The sequence below is a fragment of the Watersipora subatra genome, chromosome 7 (assembly GCF_963576615.1).
Source record: "Watersipora subatra chromosome 7, tzWatSuba1.1, whole genome shotgun sequence".
NCBI classification, from domain to species: Eukaryota; Metazoa; Bryozoa; class Gymnolaemata; order Cheilostomatida; family Watersiporidae; genus Watersipora; species Watersipora subatra.
This window is the reverse complement of record NC_088714.1, coordinates 4,828,722-4,854,955: the sequence shown is the minus strand read 5'-3', so window position 1 is coordinate 4,854,955 and position 26,234 is coordinate 4,828,722. Positions and strand designations below refer to the sequence as shown.

The 26,234-nt window shown below is 36.1% G+C and overlaps 1 protein-coding gene across 1 annotated transcript; it reads left to right on the top strand.

The window, feature by feature from the left end:
• Positions 1 to 1,697: 1,697 nt before the first annotated feature.
• On the top strand, positions 1,698 to 17,914 carry LOC137399383 (CDC42 small effector protein 2-like). The gene is made up of 6 exons (XM_068085469.1): positions 1,698 to 1,852; positions 2,763 to 2,799; positions 2,999 to 3,098; positions 7,303 to 7,407; positions 10,949 to 11,086; positions 17,332 to 17,914. The coding sequence occupies exons 3-5, from the start codon at positions 3,051 to 3,053 to the stop codon at positions 11,048 to 11,050; spliced, it is 255 nt and encodes an 84-aa protein (XP_067941570.1). The 5' UTR covers positions 1,698 to 1,852; positions 2,763 to 2,799; positions 2,999 to 3,050; the 3' UTR covers positions 11,051 to 11,086; positions 17,332 to 17,914.
• The last annotated feature ends 8,320 nt before the right edge of the window (positions 17,915 to 26,234 follow it).

The window sequence follows — 26,234 nt, the reverse complement described above, 5'->3', positions numbered from 1 at the left end:
TGGCTTTTGCTTAAGATGGTGGCAACCGATTAAAACTTTTACCAACCTCTGCCCGTCAGCATTCATTTGGCGATTGGTAAGAGAAAATTAATCACTGTACCAACTTTCGGGGTAAAACTCAAATAGTATTAGCTTGCATGCTAAAATTAATTGCTAGATAATTACATGCAAACCTGAAGTTACCAGCAATTTATTTACAAAAATATATTACAGTAAAATATGAATGTGTGAACTAAATGCTAAATCTAGTACAGGCTGTAGCTGAATGATCCATCTACGTGAACATATGTAAATGAACTTGCATACATTCGTACCTGTGTACTCTCATGCACGCTGTTACTTTATTTATTTATTTAAACTATAAGTCTGAGAAAAGAAAATTAGGTGTTTTTTCCGCTGTAATATTACAAGATACTTCGAGCCTTGCCACACTAAAAAGGCTGTTTTCCATTTTGAAGCTCTTTCAATCTTGACAACAATAATCATGGCACTTAAAAAGTTCATATAGAACTGTTTGTAAAAGAAATCTATTGGTCGCAAATATTTTCTGTTTTTCACACAATATGTAATATGTCACAGATCTACACCAGGGGCGGATCTAGAAAAAAAGTGTGTGGTACAAAATTTGTGTAATATATCTAGAGTGAGAGGGGGTGCGCGGGGCGACCCCCTTACCTGGCCCCACGTTAGCGGAACGTTTTGAAATTTAGGCATCTTAGACTGAAGGAGAAGTGTGTTTGAGCCCAAAAAAGTGTAATCATTTATTTGCGGCAAACAACAAGTTTAGAGGTAAAAATTGACATTAGAAATGATTAATTAAATTGGTGTTTTATAATGTTCCTTATACTATGTATATCAAGATTACATGTAAACAGAAAGTTAACAAACATTTGTGCAATAAAATAAAATCAAGACAAAATCAATCACAAAACCTCAACAGCCATTTGGTTTGGCTGTGCAGAAATTAGCCATCATTTCTGCAAACTACCATAAAAATGTTTCGTAGTATTAGCTACATAACGATGCTATTATAAAACAGACATATTAGGGCATACTTTTTTGAATTGTTGTTTTGTCGTCGAAAGAAATGATCCAAAGTTCGTTCTTGACCTTCCTTTTGAGACATTTAGCTTTTAAAATTGCTTGTAGTACTTCTTTCGAAAAAGTTGTGGCTCAATTGGGGATGTTTATTGGGACCACTCTCATTTGTTTATAAGCTATTCAAATTCAGGTCAATGTTATTAAAACTGGTTCATTATAACGAGCTCTACTAGCCCGTTTTTGTTCATTTCCTCCCAAAGCAAGTTCTCAGTGAAATGAATTGTAATTTACTCAATTCTTGATGGATTTTAAATCTTTTATTTTAATTTTTTGCCATATTTATGGTGGTGCATTTGCACCATATGCACCACAGTAGATCCGCCCCTATACACACATGTATGTACTGTAAGTACACATACATGTATTGTATTGCCCATGCTGAAACAGACTAGATAAAATGGTAGTTGTCTTGTCTCGACTTGCCTAAGCTTTGCGCCTAAATGGTCTATCTGTTGATTGGTTAATCGCAACGGCCTTAGCATAATTAAAAAGTTGCCCTCGTGAAAGTATAACCCTAGATCCTAAAAGCACTAATAGTAAGCTATTGTAGAGCATGGGAAACTGTTCAGGAAGCTAAACATTAAGTGCACAGGCAAGGACATTTGTGAGTCAGAGGTCTCTGAGTTCAAATCACGGAGCGATTTTTCTCCTACTGATTTGCGAGTAATATCAGTGCTGTTTTACTTGTTCCAAACGAACGCACAGATACATAGAAAATAGCAGCGATATACAAAGACGTTGTACGTTTATAGTAAGTCACAGCATTAATTATCGTTTAGATCGCTAGTGTTGGTGGATTACTACTGTAATCGTTTTACTACTTTAATCGTTCTTTTTTGTGTAGCCAGTATTCTACAGTTTATATGGTTTTGGCTAGCTGAAAGTTACACGAAACCATGAATTATAGCAATGGTGAATTATGGATTTACGTTTGTGATTGAGTTCTGCAATACAATATCGTCGTATGTAATCAATTTTAATTACTTATTTGTCCTATTAGTTGCCAATTACTACGACTACTATCTACGAGTAATACTGCTTTACTTGAAATACGATTGATAATAGTAGCGGTTTTACTACAATAATTAAACCTGATAATAAAGATTATGTTACATAATTAGCATCAAATAGTACTTGTATTAAATTAGAGTAATAGCCTACTAATTATGGGTCATTTTGTATGTTGGCTCAGACCCCGTACCATAACTTTATTTTATCATCAACGTAATAATTGTTTTGCTATGTTATTGTAGCAATGATGCAGTTCATTTTGGATTTTTCTCACATAAGAAAATTAATCTTTTAGTGCCATAATAAATACGATGCCTTCCCCTGGCGTTGATATGTGAACTTACGTCATCAGTGACACATATAGCTAATTTCTTTGAGCATTGTTATCTGTTGCTTGTTGTGTTTACAATTTGGACAGTTTATTTGGTTAATGTCCAAACACAAATCTTTGAACAGCAAGATTAAGGTAAAGTGCCTTCAAAATATTTACCAGTTAGGCTATAGTGGGTATCTAGGGTATAAAGGGTGATTCTTCTTCTTCTCTGTTTATCCTCTAGAGTCTAGACCATTTTTGATAGAGGTGGGGAGCATCTCATTAATCCTCCCCTCCATCAAAAAGCTTGTTTATGTAACTCTTTTGTTGGTTTTAGAAAAAAGTTGACAGTTGCTATTACTTAACAAAACCTGGTAAGTTAAGAACAATATACATTTTAATATGCGATTCATAGAGGTTGTATAAATATTGATAACTTTTGAGTTAGTTCTCTGATTTACTACATGTATGTTGCTATTATCACCATATTGTAAGGGCTTTGGCATCTAATTAATAGAATCATGTTAAGGCTTCTTATGTGAATTATTTATGGCACATGCTGGTATTTTGTAGCGAAAACTGCTTCGGGCAGAGAAAAGGAAGGCTTCGGCTGAACACTGGGATTATGACAATGAGTCTTATTTGTTTTCGACCTCAGCCACAGGAACCTGTGGTAAGTAGTCTTGCGCTGGCTTAGTCTTTTCAGCTACAGATTACTCTGCAAGCCCTGGTGCAATATCTGGCAAAATGCGCCATATATTCAGTGAACTGTTCACTTAATCATAGTAGTAGCTTTTTAGAAAATACAAAATAATGTAGTCATAGATGGGTGCCGCCCTGCCTTATTAATTGTTCTGCCGCTACTCTAAATCCCCCAGTCATCAATCATTGTCCCCCATCCTGCACCTTCAATTTGGCTGTATTTCAGCCTCACACTTGTCAAAACGACCGGATTTATTGCTGCTGTGTGTTAGAATGTGGAGGTTCAATTTGGAAGGTTTTTAGAAGATTAGCAGCCGCTATTTTAATTCGCAGCAGATGAATGCTTGCTATTGGTTGATAAATGTTGTGACAAAAACTGAAGATTTATCAGGCCTCTCCTATTCGTCATAGCTGGCCACACGAAGAGGAGCGTATTTCATCAGCTGCTTATGTTACTGTAGCTCGCTAGGAAACCCGTAGATCCTTCGCTACTGCACCCGAGTATTGTCTTCATAAGACGCTGACAAGAATAAGCCTGATGCATTGGAGTTGGGCTCTATATATGAGATAGTCGATCTAAATCCATAGGAAGCAATTTAGGCTGAACGCTTGTAATGCACATCATTGTTAAGCGTAACACACAGCTGTGCATTATAATATTAAGCCTGAGAAAGCGCAATGGCATCTCAGAGGCAATGGCATCTCAAAGGCGCTATTCTTATCAACATTGGCAGGCCGTTGATCTCTGTAACGAGCTAATGGCTATAGCCTGGTGATAAGGGTCAACTATCTCAAATGCATAACTCAGTCTAGGCTTTTCAATCACAGCTCGGCATTCTCGTGTGTATGCTTGTACTTGTTCTTCTAGTTGGATTGGAGGGTTTTATGAAGTGTTTGATGTCATTGCGCAGGTTATGTGTACACTGCCAGGGCCTAATACAGCTAGTCGCAAATGTAAACACTTACTGGTTTTGTAGAGGTCTTTATAAATGCTATTTGCGTTTATTGATATTTGTAATAGTAAGAGGCTATTGTAATACAGGCCTCCTCATTGCTGGAATGCCTCTTGTTAAAAGTTGATGAGGAATGATAATGATGTCCATGAATAAGAGTTTACCAACATTATTGTTAGCTCAACTTCGTCATGTTCTCTGGGCTGGGTTGATGACGTCTGGTTGAAATATGTTGATGGTAGGAATTGGAAGTATGGATGGATTGAGCAGCGTTGAAGTAGTGTGACCTCGATTGATGTGCATCGTGGGTGATTTTCGCTGTTTAACAAACCTCTGCGTGGGCTTTTATACAGAGGTTCATAGTGGTAAGTCTTTATGTCCGCCATTGATGGGCTATTGCCAGTATTATCTCTCATATTATATCTAGCATGGCTCATGCCTCGATGTGCTATCAGCCTATCAGATATCAGTCAGTTGATTATGTGTTCATCACGTGACATTCTAAAGAGCTTGATCGTGGTCTTACATGACAATATTTTGTATTTTACTCAGGATTCTGTTGACTAACCATAAGTTTCACTTGGAACAAGCAAAAGCCTCGTGTCATTTAACAGCTCGATGAGTTTTTTTGTGTTGTACTCAACATGGCAGCATTTGCCCTCATGCCCTCATTTTATCCTCATCTTGTAAACTTAATGAGGGCTGGAAAAGTCTCAGGTTGTGAGTGTATCTGTGACCCAGTGACCAGAGCCTAGTGCTAGGTGTCTGAAGTCACTCAGGTGTAAACATTCAGTTTAATCCAATTGATGTCAGTTGGAATGCCTTGGATGCAGATGTTGATTGAACGAAGCTCTCTGCTGCGTAGTTTATATCGTGGATAAAGGAACCAAAGGATCCTTGAAATACCAGTTTATTACTATGTGATGAGTTTATTCTTTGTCGTGTCAGTCACTATGAGTGCATCACCTCCGCTTGTCCAGCAGCGCTGACTACCTCTTGGTTTCTTTGCTCTGGCTGCCACTGTTTCATTAGATCACAGTATCTTGGGCCAAATGACCTTTCTAATGAGCTCCAACTTTGATTGTGGCTTTTAATGAGTTCTCACTTAAGCTCCACCAAGCAGCATAAACACCAGAACAGTAGTTGAAAACTTTCCAGCAATTATTCAGCCTGGTTCATGCTAGATCAGTAGTTATTAACCTTGCTGGACGTAGTAAACCTCGCCGGTTTCATACGCGCTTTATTCTTTTCTTTGTTGAAAAATAAAATGTTTTTTTCACATTTAAGACATAGGTATATGTTTTACTGGTACACATAATGAACTGTGTATTGACATCCCTGTGTTCAAAGAACAAAATCAATACAATGCATGAACTCACAACAAATAACATATCTTTTCATAAAGATCAGTGTGACTTCTGTTGTTGCCTTTGTGAGACTACTTGTATGTCTTGACCTCGCTGAACCTCTGTGGTTGACCCACCAAACCCCTAAAGTTCAGTAGAACCTAGATTAAGTACTACTGTGCCACATGTCATTTGAGCTAGTTTACCAATTTATACTTGTCGATACTGGCCATAGCAGTATTAAACTGACGAAAAGCATCGAACTGACATTTTCATTCAGTAGACAGAACTTTTGTGTTCAGAACACATAGATTCTGGTATGGCCTTTGTGTCAAAGCAGACAGCTGTATGAACAATATTATTAAATATACTCAGCGGAGATCTTAGATGAAAGAGAGATCTTCATCATGTGGATTGTGACATATACATGAGTACTAGTAGTTAGGGCTGCATTAGTTACTGTAATTAGTATTCTGAGTATAGCCTGTTTGTACAATCAGTAGAGAAATCCAGATTGTACAAGCATGGATGTGTCATTATAAGTCTTTCTGAAATGCTAGGATTTTTAAAACCAAATATACTTTTTCATGATTTAATTTTCAATGTGAATAAGCCGATAAGAAAATGATAATTTGTTCATCTTCTCCTTTTGGGTTTTCTCATTCAGCGGCCACCACCACAAATGGTATATCCTGTTACAGAATATATTGTGACCATTTGTTCATGAGAAGCAAAATGATAATTTGTTAATATCGTTGTTCACAATTTAATCATCCCACCAAAGTCATGGCCAAGTTGTAGCCTACAAATTGAGCTTGACCAATGCTCAATTTGATAACAAACTTTAACTTTTGATCACAACTTCGAAATGTCGTCTGCTGATTTAAAAAACACCACTTCAACTGCAGTATCTCTCTGATATAAATGTTAAAACTGTTAATAGCCCAGACTCTTCAGTGCCCATACTACACAATTCAGCAGGTCAAAGCATCTGTAATATTTTGCTGTTATGCCAACTGCTGCTTCAGATTAGAGTGTTCTGTTACGTACAGCCAACCTGTTGCGCGGTATTTTCTCCCGATGAGGATATGCCAATATTAAAAGCTCATACAATGCTCTGTCGACATTACACCAGACAGATGGCGCGCCCTGCCCTCCGGAACTCGTCGACTCCAGACTCACAGTCCGCTATTGTGTGTGCTGGTAAGTTTCTGTCAGTGTTGGCTGACAGTTGAAAATCTTCAGATAAACTCAACGACTTTTTACAGTATCTTGACACGTGCCTCTGTCTGGTTCATAAAACAGGCTGTAACAAAGAATACGCTAAACTATCGACCACCTGGTATCGGTTTATGCTCTTTGTATTTCTTCAGTGTATTTAAAAAATTAATCACAAAAGACAATTCCTTTTTAGCGAGGTGTGTGCCAGAGTTGATCGGCCCATAGTGTGTTCAAGAGGTGGTGATTCACCCAAGCTACACAAGGATGGAGTGCGTTTTAACATGACTCAAGACCATGTGCTGATATATCAGTCTTTGTGGCCTGTGATCGTCTATGCCTTGATTTGTCAGGCAGCTGAAACCAAGGGATGACAGATCGCTTGTGATTTTTGATGTGTAGTCCATAATGGGATCAAGTATTCGTTGTTATAATTACATTCGCATAGTGTCAAACTTTTTATATTCTATGAAAGAGGTTAGACTACTCCCACCTCAGCAGTGTATATGTCTCAATATGCCGACTAACAGCAACAAGCGAGTGCCAGCCAAGGTGGTTCCAGGAGCTCTAATGTATTTATTAATGCTGCATCAAAGTCACCATGATACTAGCTGCTTTCCTTGCACTATTGTATCTGTACAGCGTTCTTTCTTTATAGCGGAGACGAAGAATAGATAGGTCGATGATTGGAGAACCAACAAACTTTGTGCATACGGGACACATAGGTTCGGGAGATATGGCGTCTGGCAATTCAGGAGACAAGGTAGGATTACTCACCGTTCGTGCTCATAGCCTTTGTTCTCATGTCATAGCCTTATCTCTTCCAATCAGCGGTTTCTTACAAACTGTCATATTGATTAACATGAATTTTAAACAAAATTTAAAATGTTTTATGCTGTTGTTCAGGGTAATGGCTTGATAGGGATCTGGCCAGTCCTCAAGGTTAGCAAAACATCTTACATTGATGCAATCTTTTTGTCCTTCCCCCAGACTTTTTGTAAAACCTCAGGCTATATGTTTGAGCCCAAAACTTCAGCTAAGCCATATATGGGTACACATAGCAAATTGGTGATACTATGTTTTTACACTCTTATGGGGTGCCCAAAAGGGTAAATGTGTAGCTTTTAAGCTCTATTCATTTACCCATCACAATCGTTGAAAAATTAAGTTAGCTTTAGTCTATACAGGGCACAAGAAAGTAAATGATAAGCTAGGTGGGTGGCGCTGTTAACTGTAGTTAAGTGCTGCCACTGCCAGAGAGCTATATAAATAGTTAATGTTTGGAGGATACGATAACCGATATACGAAGAATGTTTTCACTGGATTTGTTTGCGGGTCTTCCTCTGACTGATGAATTATGTGTATAGGGAATAACTCCATGTTTGTGGATATCCATAGACTTAAATTATTGCTCATTTATTGATATGTGTGCCCCTCTGGGGTGTAAGTAAGGAATACAAAATGCCCCTTAATGAGCTGCAAGAACTATGTTGCCTCTATTACTAACTGAGTCACCGCTCTATTTAATGTCAATGTCTGTGGCTAGCCACTTTATGCATAGCTGAAATAGTTTGTTTGTTCGGCTGCGACTTTATGCATAGCTGAAATTGTTCGTTTGTTCGACCGACGACTTGGAATAATTTCTTCTCTCTGTACACAGTTAGCTTTCGTTTGTTGCGGTCACAACAAACATCGATAGTTACCATAAAACCTCTAATTAAACACCATGGGCTCTATTTTTCAACCCTTTCTCTTTAGTATGGGTCAGTTGGAGGGGGCATTCAACTAGAGGCTGGCATATTTTTTAAGTGGCATGTCAGAATTTTGGGAGGATAAATTTAACCCTTCTACTGACGAAGCGAATGTCGCCTGTATTTTGCCCTCTTTTTCTGGTGGAGCAATGTTAAACCTTTTGGATGCAATAAATCTGCTAACTTAGCCTACAGGTGAAAACACACTAGGCGATATTTAGCGCGATATCGAGCTGCATGGCGCTAATCTGCGCTAGAACTTGCTCAGCGAGCTCATGCAAAGCGATAACGCTAGGCTTTCTCTGCACAACTTTATCGCGAGCGCGATGCGTTTTGATTAGTTGGTTTTTCCCAGAAGGCAATTTTATGGCGGGTAATTATTGCTTATTGATGTTCACCAATGTACAGCAGCGATAATTTGCTGTTTTTTTACGATTGAAACATCATCAGAATGAACACTGATTTGTTCATAAATTTAATAAAAACACTTCCAGTCCTGTATGATATAACAAACAATAATTACAAAAAATCCGAGTTGAAAACTAACATTTGGAGTCGATCGCTGCGCAGGTTGACCATCTTGACAATGGTAAATATTTAATATATTAAATATCAAAAAGTACTACAAAATAAAATATATATAAAAATCGTAAAATATTACCGTTAAAAATACAAGAATCGTTTTTTCTAATGTCTTCTTGTAGTGTACAATCTGTGAAAATGAGATAGGTTTAATAACGAAAGCGGAAGTTGTTTACACTGTTGCCTAGACGGCGCCATATTGACTTACCCGAATTTATTAACAACTCCGAAGAAACTAATGATACGGAATTTTATTGGCAGTTTGTGAGCTTGCCCCATTACATATCGTTTGCTAGTGAATTGCTCAAGTGTCTTTAGGCACAAGCCAGCGATATCTCCGCTCTCCTCATGATGCTCGCGATAAAATCGCCTAGTGTGTTTGGACCTTACCTCTAACTTGTCAAAAGATTTCTAAATGAAATTTGCTTTGGGAAGGCAAGAGATAAATTTACCAGTTGTTATCTATTGCTTGCAGTTAATCTGTAATTATATTATAGCCTTTTCCTTGCTTTGCAATTTGTTAGAGCTTTTAGTTCGTTATTTTATTCTAAACTTGAAAACATATTTTTATTTTATATCTATATTTAACAATGTTGAATAAAATATCATTGCACTCATTGATACGTTTGCACCCAAACCTAGCTTTTTATGCGCAATAGAAGAGGAGTTATGATCGTCGATCCATTGTGAAAGCTCCCTCAAACCCCCTTCCCCTTCCCGATAACATAACCACAAGGATGCTATTAAATAGTCTGCTATATATTGCAAATTTATAAGTTATATAATGATAATCTATCGAATGCAACAAATAGGTATGTATTCATGAACAAGTGACATAAATGAACCATACTTATATTACATGCATAAACAAAATTAACGTTTTTAAAACAAAAGATATTTGCATCGTTTGCTCGGATAGCCGCTTTCTCATTGTTGCTTTCGATGGAACGTTCTTTTGGTTGTTCAGTACCTTCCACAATATCTTCTGGACGCAACTCTTCTTTTGCACTGCAAAACTGGTCCATATCGGCGTCCAAGCAATTTTTTGGTAGAGCAAAACTTACGCAATGCATTTAGCACAAATAAAAGTTTTGCAACGCATAAAAGTTTGACTTGCTAAAGGTAACCTTTGCACCATCGTAAATGTACTTTGAATTATCAAGACCGCGTTAAATAAGGAACTACTATTAGCATGAGACCGTTATTGATTATTTCTATGGTGTTGCTTTCAAAGTTGTAATGAAAAAAAGCGAAAAAGTTTTGGAGTTGGACAACGAGAGAATTAATAATTATTGATGTTTTAAAAATTCATTATTAATACGATTTTGTGGACACTTTTCTACTGATCAATTGATATTCTGGGCTCATAAAGATAAAATAATGTCAAAGTGGCGGTCAAATGGAGGTGGCATTCAATTAGAGAATGGTGCTCTATTTTTCAACCTTTCTCTCAAGGTGGCAGCCAATTGGAGGTGGGGTTCAAATAGAGGTGGCATTCAAATAGAGGTGGCATTCAATTAGAGGGTTTACGGGTATATGTTTAGAGATTGGCAGATGTGAGCTACACGGGGTATACTCTTTCCGTGATGCACGCTTTGATAAATATTGTTTGTTGTTGTAAATGGCTCGCATGAGTCAGAGTTGAGAAACTCTGACTCACCTATTTACTAGTACAATGATTTGCTTTGTATACTTAGCAATAGGAAAGCGTTGTTCTAATGAAAACTTGGAGATGTTACTGAGATATGTAAACGGAAAGTATATTTATATATTGGCAGTGTAGACAGTTACACGGAATCTACAGTAGAACGTGTTCTTTTACCCTGTTGTTATTCCTGCTCCTTAAGCCGCGCTCTTCTTGCTTATTTTCAAATCGGCACATCTATAGTCTTTTTTGTTAAAATACTTTCATCAAATATTTACAGTCGCTGCTCAGATGCTCTTAGATATTCATAACTTACTGTGTTTCAGGTTTCTACTATGCAGGACCAATTGAAGTCTAAAGGTGGATATGAAGTGCAGCTGCCAGTATCCACACAGTTAAATCTATTAGACATCGAGCCTGCCCGGTAGTCTTGTCTACTTCTTCCTCTTTTTTATTTCCAAAGGGTCAGTTTCTATATATATATATATATATATATACATGTAGACAGAGTGACTGCTATACAATCCTAGCTATAGCCTACCGTATAGCTGTCTGCTGATGATAGGCTGCTATTGGCAGCAGTGGCTGTCTGTGACTGATAAAGAATGTCATATATACTGTCCTTACAATGAGGTCTCAGGGAAGTGCCAATGAGCAGACCTCTGACCGAGTTTGTATATATGTACACATGTATCTATTTTTATATATATATTTGTGTATATATATATGTATATATATGTGTGCATATATATGTATATATGTGTATATGTATATATATGTGTATATGTATATATATGTGTATATGTGTATATATATGTGTATATGTATATATATGTGTGTATATGTATATATATGGGTATATATATGTATATATATGTATATATATGGGTATATATATGTATATATATGGGTGTATATATATATATGTATATATGTGTGTACATGTATATATATGTGTGTACATGTATATATATTTGTGTATATGTATATATATGTGTGTATATGTATATATATATATGTGTATATGTATGTGCGTGTGTGTATAAAGTAATTGAAAGTAGATAGAGAACTTATCTTGGTTAGCCACTGGCTGTGCCTGTGCAGTCTGCAAAGGCATGAAACTGATGTTCTTGAAACTTGAAGCATGAAACTTGATGGAGTGGATATCATGTGCATGCACACTGCTCTTTCACACGATGGTCAGCCACTTCCCTGTGCCAATTTTCAAGTGCCCCAGATTGGTGATTCATCTCTGAGCATTAGAATTTTACTCTCTGATAAGTTCTATATGCCAGTATTGCTGTGCGCTGCCTAGGCGCTGTACGAATGGTCTTCTCCTTCAGTTAACACTGATTAGTTCCTATCTCTCTATAATATTGGATACTAAGATGTCAGCCAGCATGAAAAGGGCTGCCAATTGGCCTCATTTACTGCCGCTACCTTTGTAACTAGTGATAGTCTTGTTACTATCACTAGTTACCCATATCATGTGAGTCAAATGGAGTGTCTTGTTACTATAACTAGTTACCCATATCATGTGAGTCAAATGGAGTGTCTTGTTACTATCACTATTTACCCATATCATGTGAGTCAAATGGAGTGTCTTGTTACTATCACTATTTACCCATATCATGTGAGTCAAATGGAGTGTCTTGTTACTATCACTAGCTACCCATATCATGTGAGTCAAATGGAGCATCTATCTCTATCGGTAATCCAAATAATAATGATAAATATTTTTATGTTCGATGTACATAAATTGGTACAGGTTTCTCGCACCAAAATAAACAATATCCAAAGGTATTACTAAATTGTGTTAAATTCTACCCATTATCCACCATTGGATGGCTCCTGTATTCTGTCTGGCACACGAGTTGGACCCTTTAAATGATGCAGATATCACTTATCAATCTCTCTCCTCTTTTACCTGCAAGTAGTTATACTAGTTCTTCAAGCATGACAGAGATGGCAGATGCGGGTCGTTTAGAAGAGGTGCTAGACAGTCTAGATCTAAAGTGCTAAGGCTCATGGAAAATAAGACCCAATGAATGTTTAAAAACATATACTTGTACTTACACATGTAGAACATGAAAAGTACTTACATATGGAAGTCTGTTTATTGAAGGATGTTTTTCCCTGCACCCTTTTCACCTTTGAGACTTTTCTGCGAATAAAGTTTTCACTGTGCCAATTACAAGCTGTTAAGTGAAAGGTTTGAGGAATGACCATTTGTTTCCTGGAAACTTGTATTCTTTCGTTAAGAAAAGTTGTAATCTTATTTTGAGCTCCCGTCTCTGTTTACTGAAATTAGTGAGCCCATTCTGCAAATAGATTCCAATAGGGTAACTGGTTGCGCAATGTGTTGTTCATTCACGTTGTCTCCATAATGCCAATATTTACCAGCATATATGCTGGCGTATTTCTCCCTCCACTAGGACTAGTTGTGGCCACTGGAAATGCCTAGCGTTGAGTCAGTTGTGTCACGCAGTGATGGAATTTAGAATATATTCCATTGCCTAATTGTATGTGTCAGTGTTGAGTCCATCAAAGATCACATCCTAAGTAACCTTCAGGTTTAGGAACCCCTAATTGGAGATTACCACTTGGTTTCTTCTAATCTGCTCATGCTGCAGGCACGAGTGTAAACCATGGAAACATGTCTATCAAATGAAAGCCCCCATTGATTACTAGAGCATGACTAAATTGGTGATTATACTTAAGAGTGATGACAATGTATCGGAGAGGATGAGTTGATACTGTTATAGATGACAAGTGTTATAACACCCTTGTCCTTCAGTTTATCTCTTTCTGTAAGCTGGTTTACCCTCCTCAACATTTTGACATTAATATTACTAGCAAGAGTAATGCTATTGTTGAACTGTTGGCAGCTGTAATATCTTTCCAGCAGCAATTGTTACTAAAGATTATCGATGATAACAAAGATACGCTTCACCTACCATATATGACTGTAGGTCTTCAAGTGACTCTGAGGTTAGCTGTGACGCAGTAACATGTTTCGAAACAACCATCGCGTCAGTGAAGATCTACATAAATTAGATCGATGCAATTAGATCAACAATTTAAAAGTCGATTCTGTCGAGAACATATTGTTTGTGAAAGTTGGGTACTCGGAAATATATTTTTAAGCAATAAAAAATTTTAATATATAAGATAAATTTTTAAAAAATACATACAACTTCTGAAGTCTGCACTTTATGCTTTCAAGCTTGACAGCATAGACCATTATAGAAGGCACTTCGGTGTTCATTAATGCATAGACTTAGACATTGCGGATTGGATTTACATTGTATCTCACACTTATCGAACCGTACTTTTTTACATCAATCTTTCAAAAGATTGATCCAATTTGTGTCATGGATAGTAGTTAAATATCACATTTAAAGTATATTTCGCTGTTAAATTTAAACACCTGGTACACCAAATGAAGATACATGTAGAGCTATTATCATGGATATGAATGTTTAGTATTGTGAACATCTGGTCCAACAGTGGAAAGGTCTACACATTGCTGCACTAGCTGTAAATCTTTATGCGCATATCTTTTTAGAAGAATAAACTCATCGAACACGCATTCCAAATGTACACATTCCCGAACTTCAAGGTTGCTTTATTTTCAAAACAGGCTCATGATTTGGTACAATCATTAATGTTGTTTTAAATACATAATCACCTTCACTGTCAGCAATATTCTTTCTTTCTAGATCTTAGCTGTAGTTGTCCTACCATCGCTCAACCGCCTGTAATATGTTTTACTTAATGCCATGCAAAGCTGCTATAAGTCACATCGGTGGTCATTGTTGTTTACACAAATACTGTGCTTAGAGAGGTAAATATTTAATGTCATAGACAACTTAACAGGGTGTTTGCTGCATTACAGTTTTATCATTGATTCATTAATTAAAATTCCATGTTGGAAAACAGAAGGTTTTTAGGGAGAGTGTTGACGCTTTTTGTGACTTTATTTACGTGAGTCTAACTCAATTGGAAATTACTTTTGCCGAGCAAGATGTTAGCTAGTGATGCGCCTTGCTGGTTTTATTGGCATTGCCTGGAGGCAAACTCAGTTTATCATTTGCCTGACATGTCATGCTAGTGAGCGTGTCACACTGGCCTAGTCTCTTATGGACCTACTGTATGGCTGTGCTGTATCTGCCTCTATTCTATGAGGGCGTTCTATAGTTACTATCAACTAGTAAGTGAATGGCAGCCATAACTGTGCCTGCCTGTGTAGGTAGGCGTAAAGGTTTGACTCACTACTGATAAGCAATTTGTTTTATAATTTGTGCCACTTTTTTAGCTAAATATTCTGAATAGCTATGACTGACGGGTCATCATCTGACGTTCATCGTTTTGATACTCATAGCCTCAGAGTAATTATCAACCTGTATGTATGATAGCCTGCTGTCCTGTCACTCCTCTACAAACTCCTCAACCTATATTATTGTTATCACTTTCTTTCCCTCAAATTGTATCTGATTATTGAATCTTAAACTATAACTGCCACATACAACTTTTATCTTTTGTTCTAGGTAAATCAGACACGCTGATTCCGATTTTGTACTCAAAATAAAGATTGGTCCACTAACTTTCAGAGTAATGAAGGCTTTCTTCCAGCTTATTAATATTGGTCTCGAAAACAACACGATCGGCACAACAAGCTCCGCCCATGAATATGTGACGTAACCTAGTTTTTTAGGAACGGAAGTTAGGAATGTTCAGTCCGATTTAGAATGATAGAGATGGGTGTCTTCAAAATAATCTCAGTCCCTTCTGAAAGGTAAATAAGCTATTTAACATTGCATATCTAAAACTGAGCTCAAAAAGCTTGTGATAAAATCGCGCTTTTTTGAGCTCATTTTTCTCGGCGTTTAGCCTATTAAACATCATGTAACAAGCTATGGGCAATTTTAAATAGTTTATCAACCTTTCATAAAAGACAGATTATTTTACATGCTGAATTTAGATAATAATGGGTTTTAATACACTCATCTTTATCATTCTAAATCGGACTAGACATCCCCAACTTTCGTTCCTAAAAAGCTAGGCTACGTCACATATTTATGGGCTTGTTTTGCCGACTGTGTTGTTTTCGAGATGGATATTGAAACGCTTTAAAAAAGCCCTCATGGCTTTGAAAGTTAGTGGCCCAATCTTTATTTTGAGTATAAAATCGTAATCAGCGTGTCTGGTTTACCTAGAAAAGACGCTAAAAGTTGTACGTGGCAGTTATGGTTTAAGGCTGGTTCACACTATGTCACCGCATGTCGATGTTAATCCTAAAATACTACGGTGATCATCTGTGATAACGATGTTCTCACTATCACAAACCCTTCAGTGTTTACATCAGTGAATTGTCCGTGAAATTGCGTTTTCAGTATACATGCGTTCATGGTAATAATGGAATACTAGTCCCGCAGCAACTGTCATGAAAGAAAGTATAGATCAAGCAATCCACGAAAGCCAATGACCATTACAAAGTGATGCGCATTGCACAGGCTGTCATGGATACTCGACGAACTATCAGGAAAGTTTGACCGCTGCAATCTTTTCCAACATATCCGTTGCCTCGATGAATGCATCGGTTTACGGTGCACATGGTTGCCAAATAATTGCTTCATTGCTAATAGATTACAGCCTCCAAATTAGTTAGTACTTAGTGTTCTATATGACTTACTAATCTCTATGTAGATGACACAGTTTATCACCCGGTTTATTTAACAGCCCTAATTACTGTCACAAGTTGGTGTGATAGGTTGCCGGCAGCAGTTAGTGTAGCATCAGGCAAGTGCGGAATCTGTTGTCGATGCACATATTAATAGCTGGGCAGTTTAAACAGACATTCATAATTCAGTTATATTCAGTCGCTGTCACTGTTTTGGGCTAGAAAATACTGTCTTGAAATTTTGTGATGTAAAATTTCTGTCAAATAGTCACTATTTGCCATGATTTTATGTTATGCGGTGCTATATTTCTCTATTTAATTGGAAAGGAGATTGACAAGGCATGCAGCAAATGTATCGCACCTGATGGTATACTTAGAAAGAGTTCACTAAAACAGTTAGTGAGTGCATTTAATTGCTCAAACACCAAGCTCCGGCAATCATATCACTAGCTTGTTTTGTGACGAGGAAGGCCAACAAAAGACTGGACATAATCGCTTGCTGAATATAAAGCAAGTTCATGTCTAACATGATGAGCATGCAGTGACCTCGAGCTACATAGTCTCTCTGCAGACTTAGTGATATCACCAAGTCTATTAGCAGGAGACAAGTAAACCAGTCATGTGACTGCTATGAATCAGTGTGGAGGCTTGCGAGCAGGCTGTGTGGGGAATTGTGCCAGCCAGAGGGTCTATTCCTTCCTATTATGCATCTTTTATAAGCGGTCCCAATTATCAGATGTGTCTCCTTCATATGCGGTCCAAATTCTTTTGATATCTTCTACACCATCGACTACATTTATGGCCAGCGTCGTATTACCATAGCTGCTCTATTTGGCACCAGCCCTTGGTCAAATGATCAATATCTCGGCAGGCCATTGTCCTTCTTGATCGAACTCTATTACTTGGCTGATTCTATTTACGTTCATTGTCACATTTGCTCTGGTTTCATTTGCGCAGTCTATTTTTAGATTTGACTGCCCTGCTGTGGCTATAAAACGTGGATATTCATTTGTCTTTATGTTTTAGGTAATATTCTCCTTACTGCTGGCTGTTTTAAGCTCTTCTCCGGTTATGATAGTATATGATGGATGGGCAAATGATAGCGCTGTCAGACATTCTACACAAAAATACAAAGATAAATCATACATCAGCTTGGCTGGCTGTATTATTGTGGAGCTCCTTCCAAACTGAAAGCCCTGTGCCAAGCATGAGTTTCCTGACGTTAACTATACTAGGAGTTGTCTCCTTTAATAATTGGCTATAGAGAAGAGAGGACAACTCCGTTATTCATGTTCTATTTATATTACTGTTTGGCAAGTGACTCCGAATTGTATTATATTTGTTATTGCTGGAGTGCTATGCTAACTCTAACTGGTAAGGTTTTAGAGAGCTCTTTACCTCAACTCACTAGTTGTGACCTATGCTCTTTCACGTCTAGTCCTCATGTAATTACAGTGCTAGAGATATCATGAGCACATCAAGAGGTGCTTATAATAATTATGAAATCGCTACTATATTTTTGTGAGTACAACGCACTTATACATATATTACAGATTTATTGTTATTCATTTACTGTTTAAACATTAAATTTTCAGCAATTCTCTTCAAACATCTCGCAGTTTATTCTCACTGTCTGTGACTATTTATGGTTGAATCGCAAGTTGCATGCAATTTTGGTCATCTTATGAAAATTTTCACTATATAACAGTGATGCATCTGGTCTTGTTTGAGCGAAAAGCATGAGACAACACATTCATTGAAACTGGATAAATACCGCTGTAGATTTATTACTGTAATACATGAGAAAGGCAACAGCAGAAGGATGAGAGCATAAATGCACAGCACTCCAGGTACTGCAGGTCACCTGCTGACTTTGTATTGAACAAGTTGTCTTCACTCAGCCTCTAGTCTTGTATTATCTCTGTGGGCTCTAGTTGATTCATTGGAAGTAGACTGCACTTGCTGCATGCTTCAACGTTGATACACTGCTACATAAACTTCATTGACATCTCTGATCTCAACAGGAATTTTTTTAACAGCGGAGTGCTAAAAAATGGTTGCTGCTACTAACAGTGGTGCCAGGCATACTATTGTCTAATATAGCGGAGGATCCTGATACTGTCAGGAGTTATTCTCCCATAGCACTCATCAATGTCAGGCCATGTTTAGTGACTTCTTTTACCGATCTTGTAGTTGCGGTCTGCGGTAATAGGTATATTGCTGTTTAATAGCATCAAAACATCTATTTGGAACAAATAAAAGAGCTTCATCAATATTAAATATATTTTCACAGTATTGAGGGAATAATGCCAGTTGTCTTTCCCTAACGCAGAGTTAGCCAATCAGAATTCACAGGCATTTGTAATAATAAAGGAGCTTGTGCTGTGGCATATGTAGACGGGTATTCACCTCTAATTTGAAAGCTTGCCGATTTACAAATAACAAACGCCGTTGACAGCACTAAATCTAGCTAAAACGACTTAGTTGAGCGAAATTGCAGTCAAAGACAAAATCTAGTTTGGTCATGGAAGACACCATAAATATGACTACACCTTCCAGATCCAGCTTTTCAGGTGAGTTCATAGCAACTGCAGGTTTACCTGTTTAGAAACCGTGTCAGGCTGTGAAAGTTAAAGAAATTTTTCACTTTTGGATCATATTTGAAGCTAGTTTTATCTCTATTCTCTACATCTATCTGCCTTACCTCCGTGTCTGACAAATAAAAGAAATATAAGAAAATACAAAACTGCACAATGCTTCTTTTCACCATTGTTTATCAACTCAGCAAAACATCAACTAAGAAGACTGGCAGTAATATATGTTAACAATATAATGTATAGTAATACGATAACAATATAATGTATAGTAACATATGTTAACAATAAAATGTTAGTGATATGTTAACAAAATGGAGACTAAGCAGCTGAGCATAGCAAGGATTTAACACAAATAAGTCCTGCAACTTCAACTGAAACCTTACTGTAAGCATATAACGCTAGAAATCCTCATGAGTTCATGTGAGCCTAACTCATTCAAGTTTTAGAAGAGCAATACAGCTGACCACAGGTTTTCTTGAGAATGTAGAAAAATATCAAGTAGTTAATCAGATTGATGCTGATTATATAGATATATCTATCCCATGATTCCTGACCATGCTAGTTTGATTACTACGCGTCTGCCAGGTTGGAGACTGCTAAACAATCAACAGCATTCATCAATGCTGTGTCTTCCTTTGCTTCAATGTCATCCTAAACTCTTTTTGTCAGAATTTAGAAACGATCTGTAATTACACAAGTCTTTACTGAAAGTATAGAACCAACTTGCTGTGTGTCATTGAAGGGTCACTACAGGAAATCTCACAGTTTTTGCCAGGTTTTCTTGAGCCACTGACAAAAGCAGAGAAAATACTCGTACTGAGTACAGTGAGCATTGCCTTGCTGCTCCTTGGAGCCGCTGTTGTCACATTTATATACATTCAGGCTCGAGTGCCGCGGCGAAAGAGGGAGGACAACTTTGTGTTTCACAATCCAATGTTTAACTACAGAACGAGGTAAGAAGCAATCATTGTCATAAACCTTGGTCAAAATTATAAAGGGCAATGTATTAAACTGTTTCTCTCTTAAACTGAATGACAACAAAGAGCAGGTTGTGAATTAGTTAACACTAACACGCTAGCAGTCTTGCGGACCGTGAGAGATTGTCATAGGTAATAACTATACACACAACTATTCTTACATGTAGAAAGGTGGTCACATGGCACAGTTGGTAGTATGCATGGCTGTTAAACCAAATTTCCGATATCGATATCCTGGGCAGTGGAATCTCTTTTTCTGACACTCTTAGCGTGGCTTCAAACAGATGAACTAACAGACACGGCTCTTATTATAGTAAATACTACTGAATGCTCGGCATTGCACTCGTAATAAAATACTTACCCAATGAATTTGAGTAACTTACCTAGTAATCTGATGACTTAGGTCTAAATCTTTACTATAATAATAGTCATGAAGCCACCTTGACGTAACGCGTAATGTCCAATAGTATTTCGGCAAGCGCTCCATAAATATGTGCCCTATTATACCATAGTAAGGTAAGGACAGTTTAGTGTATTAGTTTAGCTCGCCAGTCTGCAGACCTGGAGGTCCCAAGCTCAAATCCAGTGCAAAACGGATTTTTCGTTCCTAAAACTATCGCTAGAACTGGACATATGACAAACGACAGGCTCTGAGATTTATATATACATAGATTAGCATACACAAAATGAGTAAACATGTATGGAAAACATGCCACTACAAAAAGGGGTGTGTATGGGAGGAATGGGTTATTGTTATTTACCATTGGCGAGTGCTGCCAAGCAGGTGTATCCTAGTCGCAAGTTTTTAAGAATGTAGGGAGGCTCTTAGAGCTAGGCTCTTGCTGTCTGTCTCTGAACACTCCCCGCGAACTACAGTATCACCAGCATCTTGCTACAACCACATGATTCCCACGCTGTTATAGAAGCAAGCACACATTTTGTCAAAGGGTAGTAAGTCAGGAGGAGTCACAACCTCATGATTTTCATGCTGTTATAGAAGCAAGCACACATTTTGTCAAAGAGTAGTAAGGCAGGAGGAGTCACAACCTCATGATTTTCATGCTGTTATAGAAGCAAGCACATATTTTGTCAAAGAGTAGTAAGTTAGAAAGAGTCACAAACTCATGAATGAAAGTTGTATAATTTAGTTGTGCTCAGAGTTTTGGAGTTATAGGGCGTGGGTGGAAGGCTGGTATCTAAGTGATTGATTAGAGGTTTTAGAGCTTGGATAACATTCCTCTGATTGTACTCAAACCATTGTCTAGAGATAGCTAATTTGTTGTTGTTATCTTTCCTGCGCAGATGTTTTGTTTGTTTTGCTAAATTGGTAAGACAGCTTTAAAGCCGGGTTCCCATATCGAATGCGAGACTCCAGCGGTAGTCTCACACAGCAAAACACTTGCGACGCTAGGCTTGGCGGCTAATGTTTACATAGAGCTGCGTCATTGGTGATCGCATAAAAATCGTCACTATCCATACCGTCTTGAAAGTTCTGGCCTTTGCCTGTACAGTGCATTTTGGGGAGGTTTTGCCTGCGGCTCTTTGCAAAACTTCAACAGCGCTGAACTTTTGCGTTAACCATCGCCGACTACCAGCGGTACTCAGCGCGCAGGGTCACATTTCTCCGCTGATAGCCCTGTGGTGCTGTCACGGGGGCTTGCGGCGTATATGGAAGCCAGGCTTTAGAATGGTTGTGTGATTTCTTTAGAAAGAGGACACATGATCATCTCGCTGCCGGCATATCATCAAATAAAGCTTTGAGACACAATAGTTGGTGATATATGCCTTAGTTACTTGTTAAATCTCTACTCACCGCTAGCATGCTCTGAAATATACACTAAAGATTAGTACTTCTGAGGCATCCAACAGCCCAGGCTGTTTGATTCTTGCTTTATAGCAGCTGACAATTTTTTCATTGGATTAGAATTATATGCTGCCATGCATTCTGGGAGAGCCTGTATCGCATGTAAAAGCACCTCAACAAATGAAACAAAACACGAGTAGTGTTGACAAAGCTTCAACTGTACTGAAAATATTTTAACGACAACCTCTGTTTAGCCATGCAGTTTAGAAAAACTTTACAAAATTAGAAAAGTTCACAAAGCATAATTTATAAACATCGACTTAAAAAAGTTGTGTTTGAATGAAATTTGTGTTACTGTAAAATCTTTGCCAAGCTTTAAAGTTCTGAAAAAAATGTTATCAACAATACAAACTATAACATATCTCTTAGGCTGTTTGCATAGATTTTTAAAAACAGTACATGAAAAACATCAAGATTATGTCCATCTATACTCTAAATTGTAATTTAGAAACTAGTTTTCTGTTGTCTTCTGCTTTGTCTATTTATCTTTCTTTTAGAAGTTCAGCTTTTCAAGTGAATACCGATCCTTTGTATAACCTAACCAAACCAGCAATCATTAACTCAGCGCACTAAGAACTCTTTATTTTAAAAATTGTCTTCCATTGTTAGCCAAGTTTACACAACTCCTAAAATTGCAATATACCGGTAGTAGGAAGGCTTTAAACTTACATGTAGATGTGGAAGTTAAGAAACCAGCTCCATGTAGAGACTGATTGGGTATATTAATACAAAAAAGGATAATACTCTTTTACTAGTTTTCTAACCAAATTTACTCAATCAAATGAGTTTGGCAACTTGCCAATAAGTAGCCGTTTAAAGTTACTGGCCTTATTTAAACGATTTTGGTCAGTGGCTCGGAATATATCCTACTATTATACTATAATCACCTGCAAACTATACATTGATTATATCTTATTTTGAAAGTGTATCTCTGATGAGCTCACAAGTTGCTAAACTGTTTAAAAAAACTCCATAATACAACATGGAACACAAAATATTCTTGATATAGTCTGCTCAATAAAAACATTCTCTGTATTCATACTTCACATATTCAAAAGCAGCACATAATAGCAATACTGTAGTTTATTTAAACTGCCAATCCTGGAATGTTTACATGAAAACATACGCTGTTTAAATGAAAACATACGCTGTTTACATGAAAACATACGCTGTTTACATGAAAACATACGCTGTTTTTAAGACATATAAAAATTAAAAAGCCTTAAATATAAAACTACACTGTAAGAAAAACTTTGTAAAAATTAAACCAAATATAATTTTTGAGCAATTTACAGATAATTAATAGTTAGTTGTTTATTTTAAGAGTAGATAACTACCAAAAAAGATCGAAAGCCTTTTATTTTCACACTTACGTTTTCTTTTGTTCTTTCAGTAGACTAATCAGCACAACACAGATGTAATTATCATATCCAGTTGATTTAGCATAGAATATAATTTACACTGATTATAAGAAAGCTTGATGGTTACTCTTTCTCAGGTGTCAAAAAAAAATTCTTATTTTTTCATCTCAAAACTTGAAAGTTGGTAAACAGATCATTCAAAATCTAAAAACATTGTACAAATATTTTGAATATTATATAGATTGCTAGCAATGTCTTTTTCACTTAACCTTACCCTATTCACAGTTCCAGCTCAGCAACAGTGCATCGTATATCTGATATTCAAGACACGGAAGACTCCTCATCCTCATCCTATGCAGTCTGCCTCACTACAGGATATTTACCAAGGACTCACCTATTTAGAAAACCAGCGTCAGAGACTAAGCGAAGGCCCAGCTCCTTCCAGAAAAACAAAGCTCGACGAAGATCAGCGAGTTCAATCAGACTAAGAGAAAAGCGGTGAGTAAAGGCAGCATTGTTTGAACTCAGGTTGGTTATTCTATAGCGAAGGTGAGTCATTAAGTTTCAATGTTTTTTTTAAAGTTTTATTTATTATGACATATATTAAATATAACTTACAGCTTGGCCTCGGTTTTTGACCACAATCTATTTCAGAAGGTTGCTCGAACAACAAATTCTTCAAATTAAAAATTATTCTTTTCATTACCAATAATTTGAATTATTTGAATTTATTTCAAGACTAAAAAGGGATGTTTTCAAGCATTTTGATATCATATTATAAACTGTGTATCAAGAGACTGGGTAATACATAGTGCCCTGAATTTTTTATAAACACGCTACTAATAGGGAGAACAAGGTGTGAAATGTACTGCTGCGTCTGTAGCAGCTGGTATCCCAGATTTATTTTATCCAAGTGTTGTGTAAAATATAAAAAGTTTAACAATTGCCTTTTAAATAAAACAAAATAATACACTGTACAAAACACGAAATAGAATCTGTAATTTTTTTATATTTTGACAAACCGACAGCTGACCAAACCACGTAATTGAATTTCTTTGACTCATTTCTGAGGTGTACGTTATTTGTTCAACATACGAAGCGAAAAACACAAGTTTTTAATTTGAACTCTGGTTTAGTCGACATCTGAGACTTTTAAAATATGATGTTTGACTATATAGTGACAAGGAAAATTTAATTTTAACTTTGCAAGAAAAATATCTACTTCAATTGTTAACAAAAAGTTGGGTTCTTCAACAAAGCTCTACTAATCCAAGTTCAATTTTGATTGGTAGAGCTTCAAAATTAAAAAATAAAACTATTAAATGTTATAAAGAATAAAGTGATTACGAACTAGTGTTTTCCAAATAAGTTTGAACAATTTTAACAAAAAAGCATTAAAATATTTTTAGTAACTACCCGGGCAAAGACCTAAGTCTATGTTTAGCCTTAGTGCTTAAGTTATGTATAATTACGTCGATGGGTTAAGGCTATGCATATATGACGAACACACAACAATTACACATGCTAGCAGCTATGATTGCCTTATTTGTAGAATATAAAACTGAGAGAACGAATTTAAAGCCATTCACTGAGTTTTAAACATCAGCCAATCACCTTCTGGCGGATATTTGTCTTGAAGCTTATCATTCCTTATTCTTATCACAAAGGATAACTTTATTATTCTTATTACCAAGGATAACTCTATTATTCTTATTACCAAGGATAACTCTATTATTCTTATTACTAAGGATAACTTTATTATTCTTATTACCAAGGATAACTCTATTATTCTTATTACAAAAGATAACTTTATTATTCTTATTACTAAGGATAACTTTATTATTTTTATTGCCAAGGATAACTCTATTATTCTTATTACTAAGGATAACTTTATTATTCTTATTGCTAAGGATAACTTTATTATTCTTATTACCAAGGATAACTCTATTATTCTTATTACTAAGGATAACTCTATTATTCTTATTACAAAAGATAACTTTATTATTTTTATTACCAAGGATAACTCTATTATTCTTATTACTAAGGATAACTTTATTATTCTTATTGCTAAGGATAACTTTATTATTCTTATTACCAAGGATAACTCTATTATTCTTATTACTAAGGATAACTCTATTATTCTTATTACTAAGGATAACTTTATTATTCTTATTACCAAGGATAACTCTATTATTCTTATTACTAAGGATAACTTTATTATTTTTATTACCAAGGATAACTCTATTATTCTTATTACTAATGATAACTTTATTATTCTCTTTACTAAAAATAAATTTATTATTTTTATTACCCAGGATAACTCTATTATTCTTATTACAAAAGATAACTTTATTATTCTTATTACTAAGGATAACTTTATTATTCTTATTACCAAGGATAACTCTATTATTCTTATTACAAAAGATAACTTTATTATTCTTATTACTAAGGATAACTTTATTATTCTTATTACCAAGGATAACTCTATTATTCTTATTACTAATGATAACTTTATTATTCTTTTTACTAAAAATAAATTTATTATTTTTATTATTAAGGATAACTCTATTATTCTCATTACCAAAGATAACTCTATCATTCTTATTACTAATGATAACTTTATTATTCTCTTTACTAAAAATAAATTTATTATTTTTATTACCAAGGATAACTCTATTATTCTTATTACAAAAGATAACTTTATTATTCTTATTACTAAGGATAACTTTATTATTCTTATTACCAAGGATAACTCTATTATTCTTATTACTAATGATAACTTTATTATTCTTTTTACTAAAAATAAATTTATTATTTTTATTATTAAGGATAACTCTATTATTCTTATTACCAAAGATAACTCTATTAATCTTATTACTAATGATAACTTTATTATTCTCTTTACTAAAAACAAATTTATTATTTTTATTACCAAGGATAACTTTATTATTCTTATTACCAAGGGTAACTTTATTTTTACTAAATAGTCATAAGTACAGCATATGATGCACCACAGAGAATCACATTGTATCTACGGTATTTCATATGGGTAGTTGTAAGAGTGAACCTTTAAGATCTAGCTGGCTAAGTTCAAGGTCATTAGATGTGCTCAGAGAGTAGAGCAAAAAAT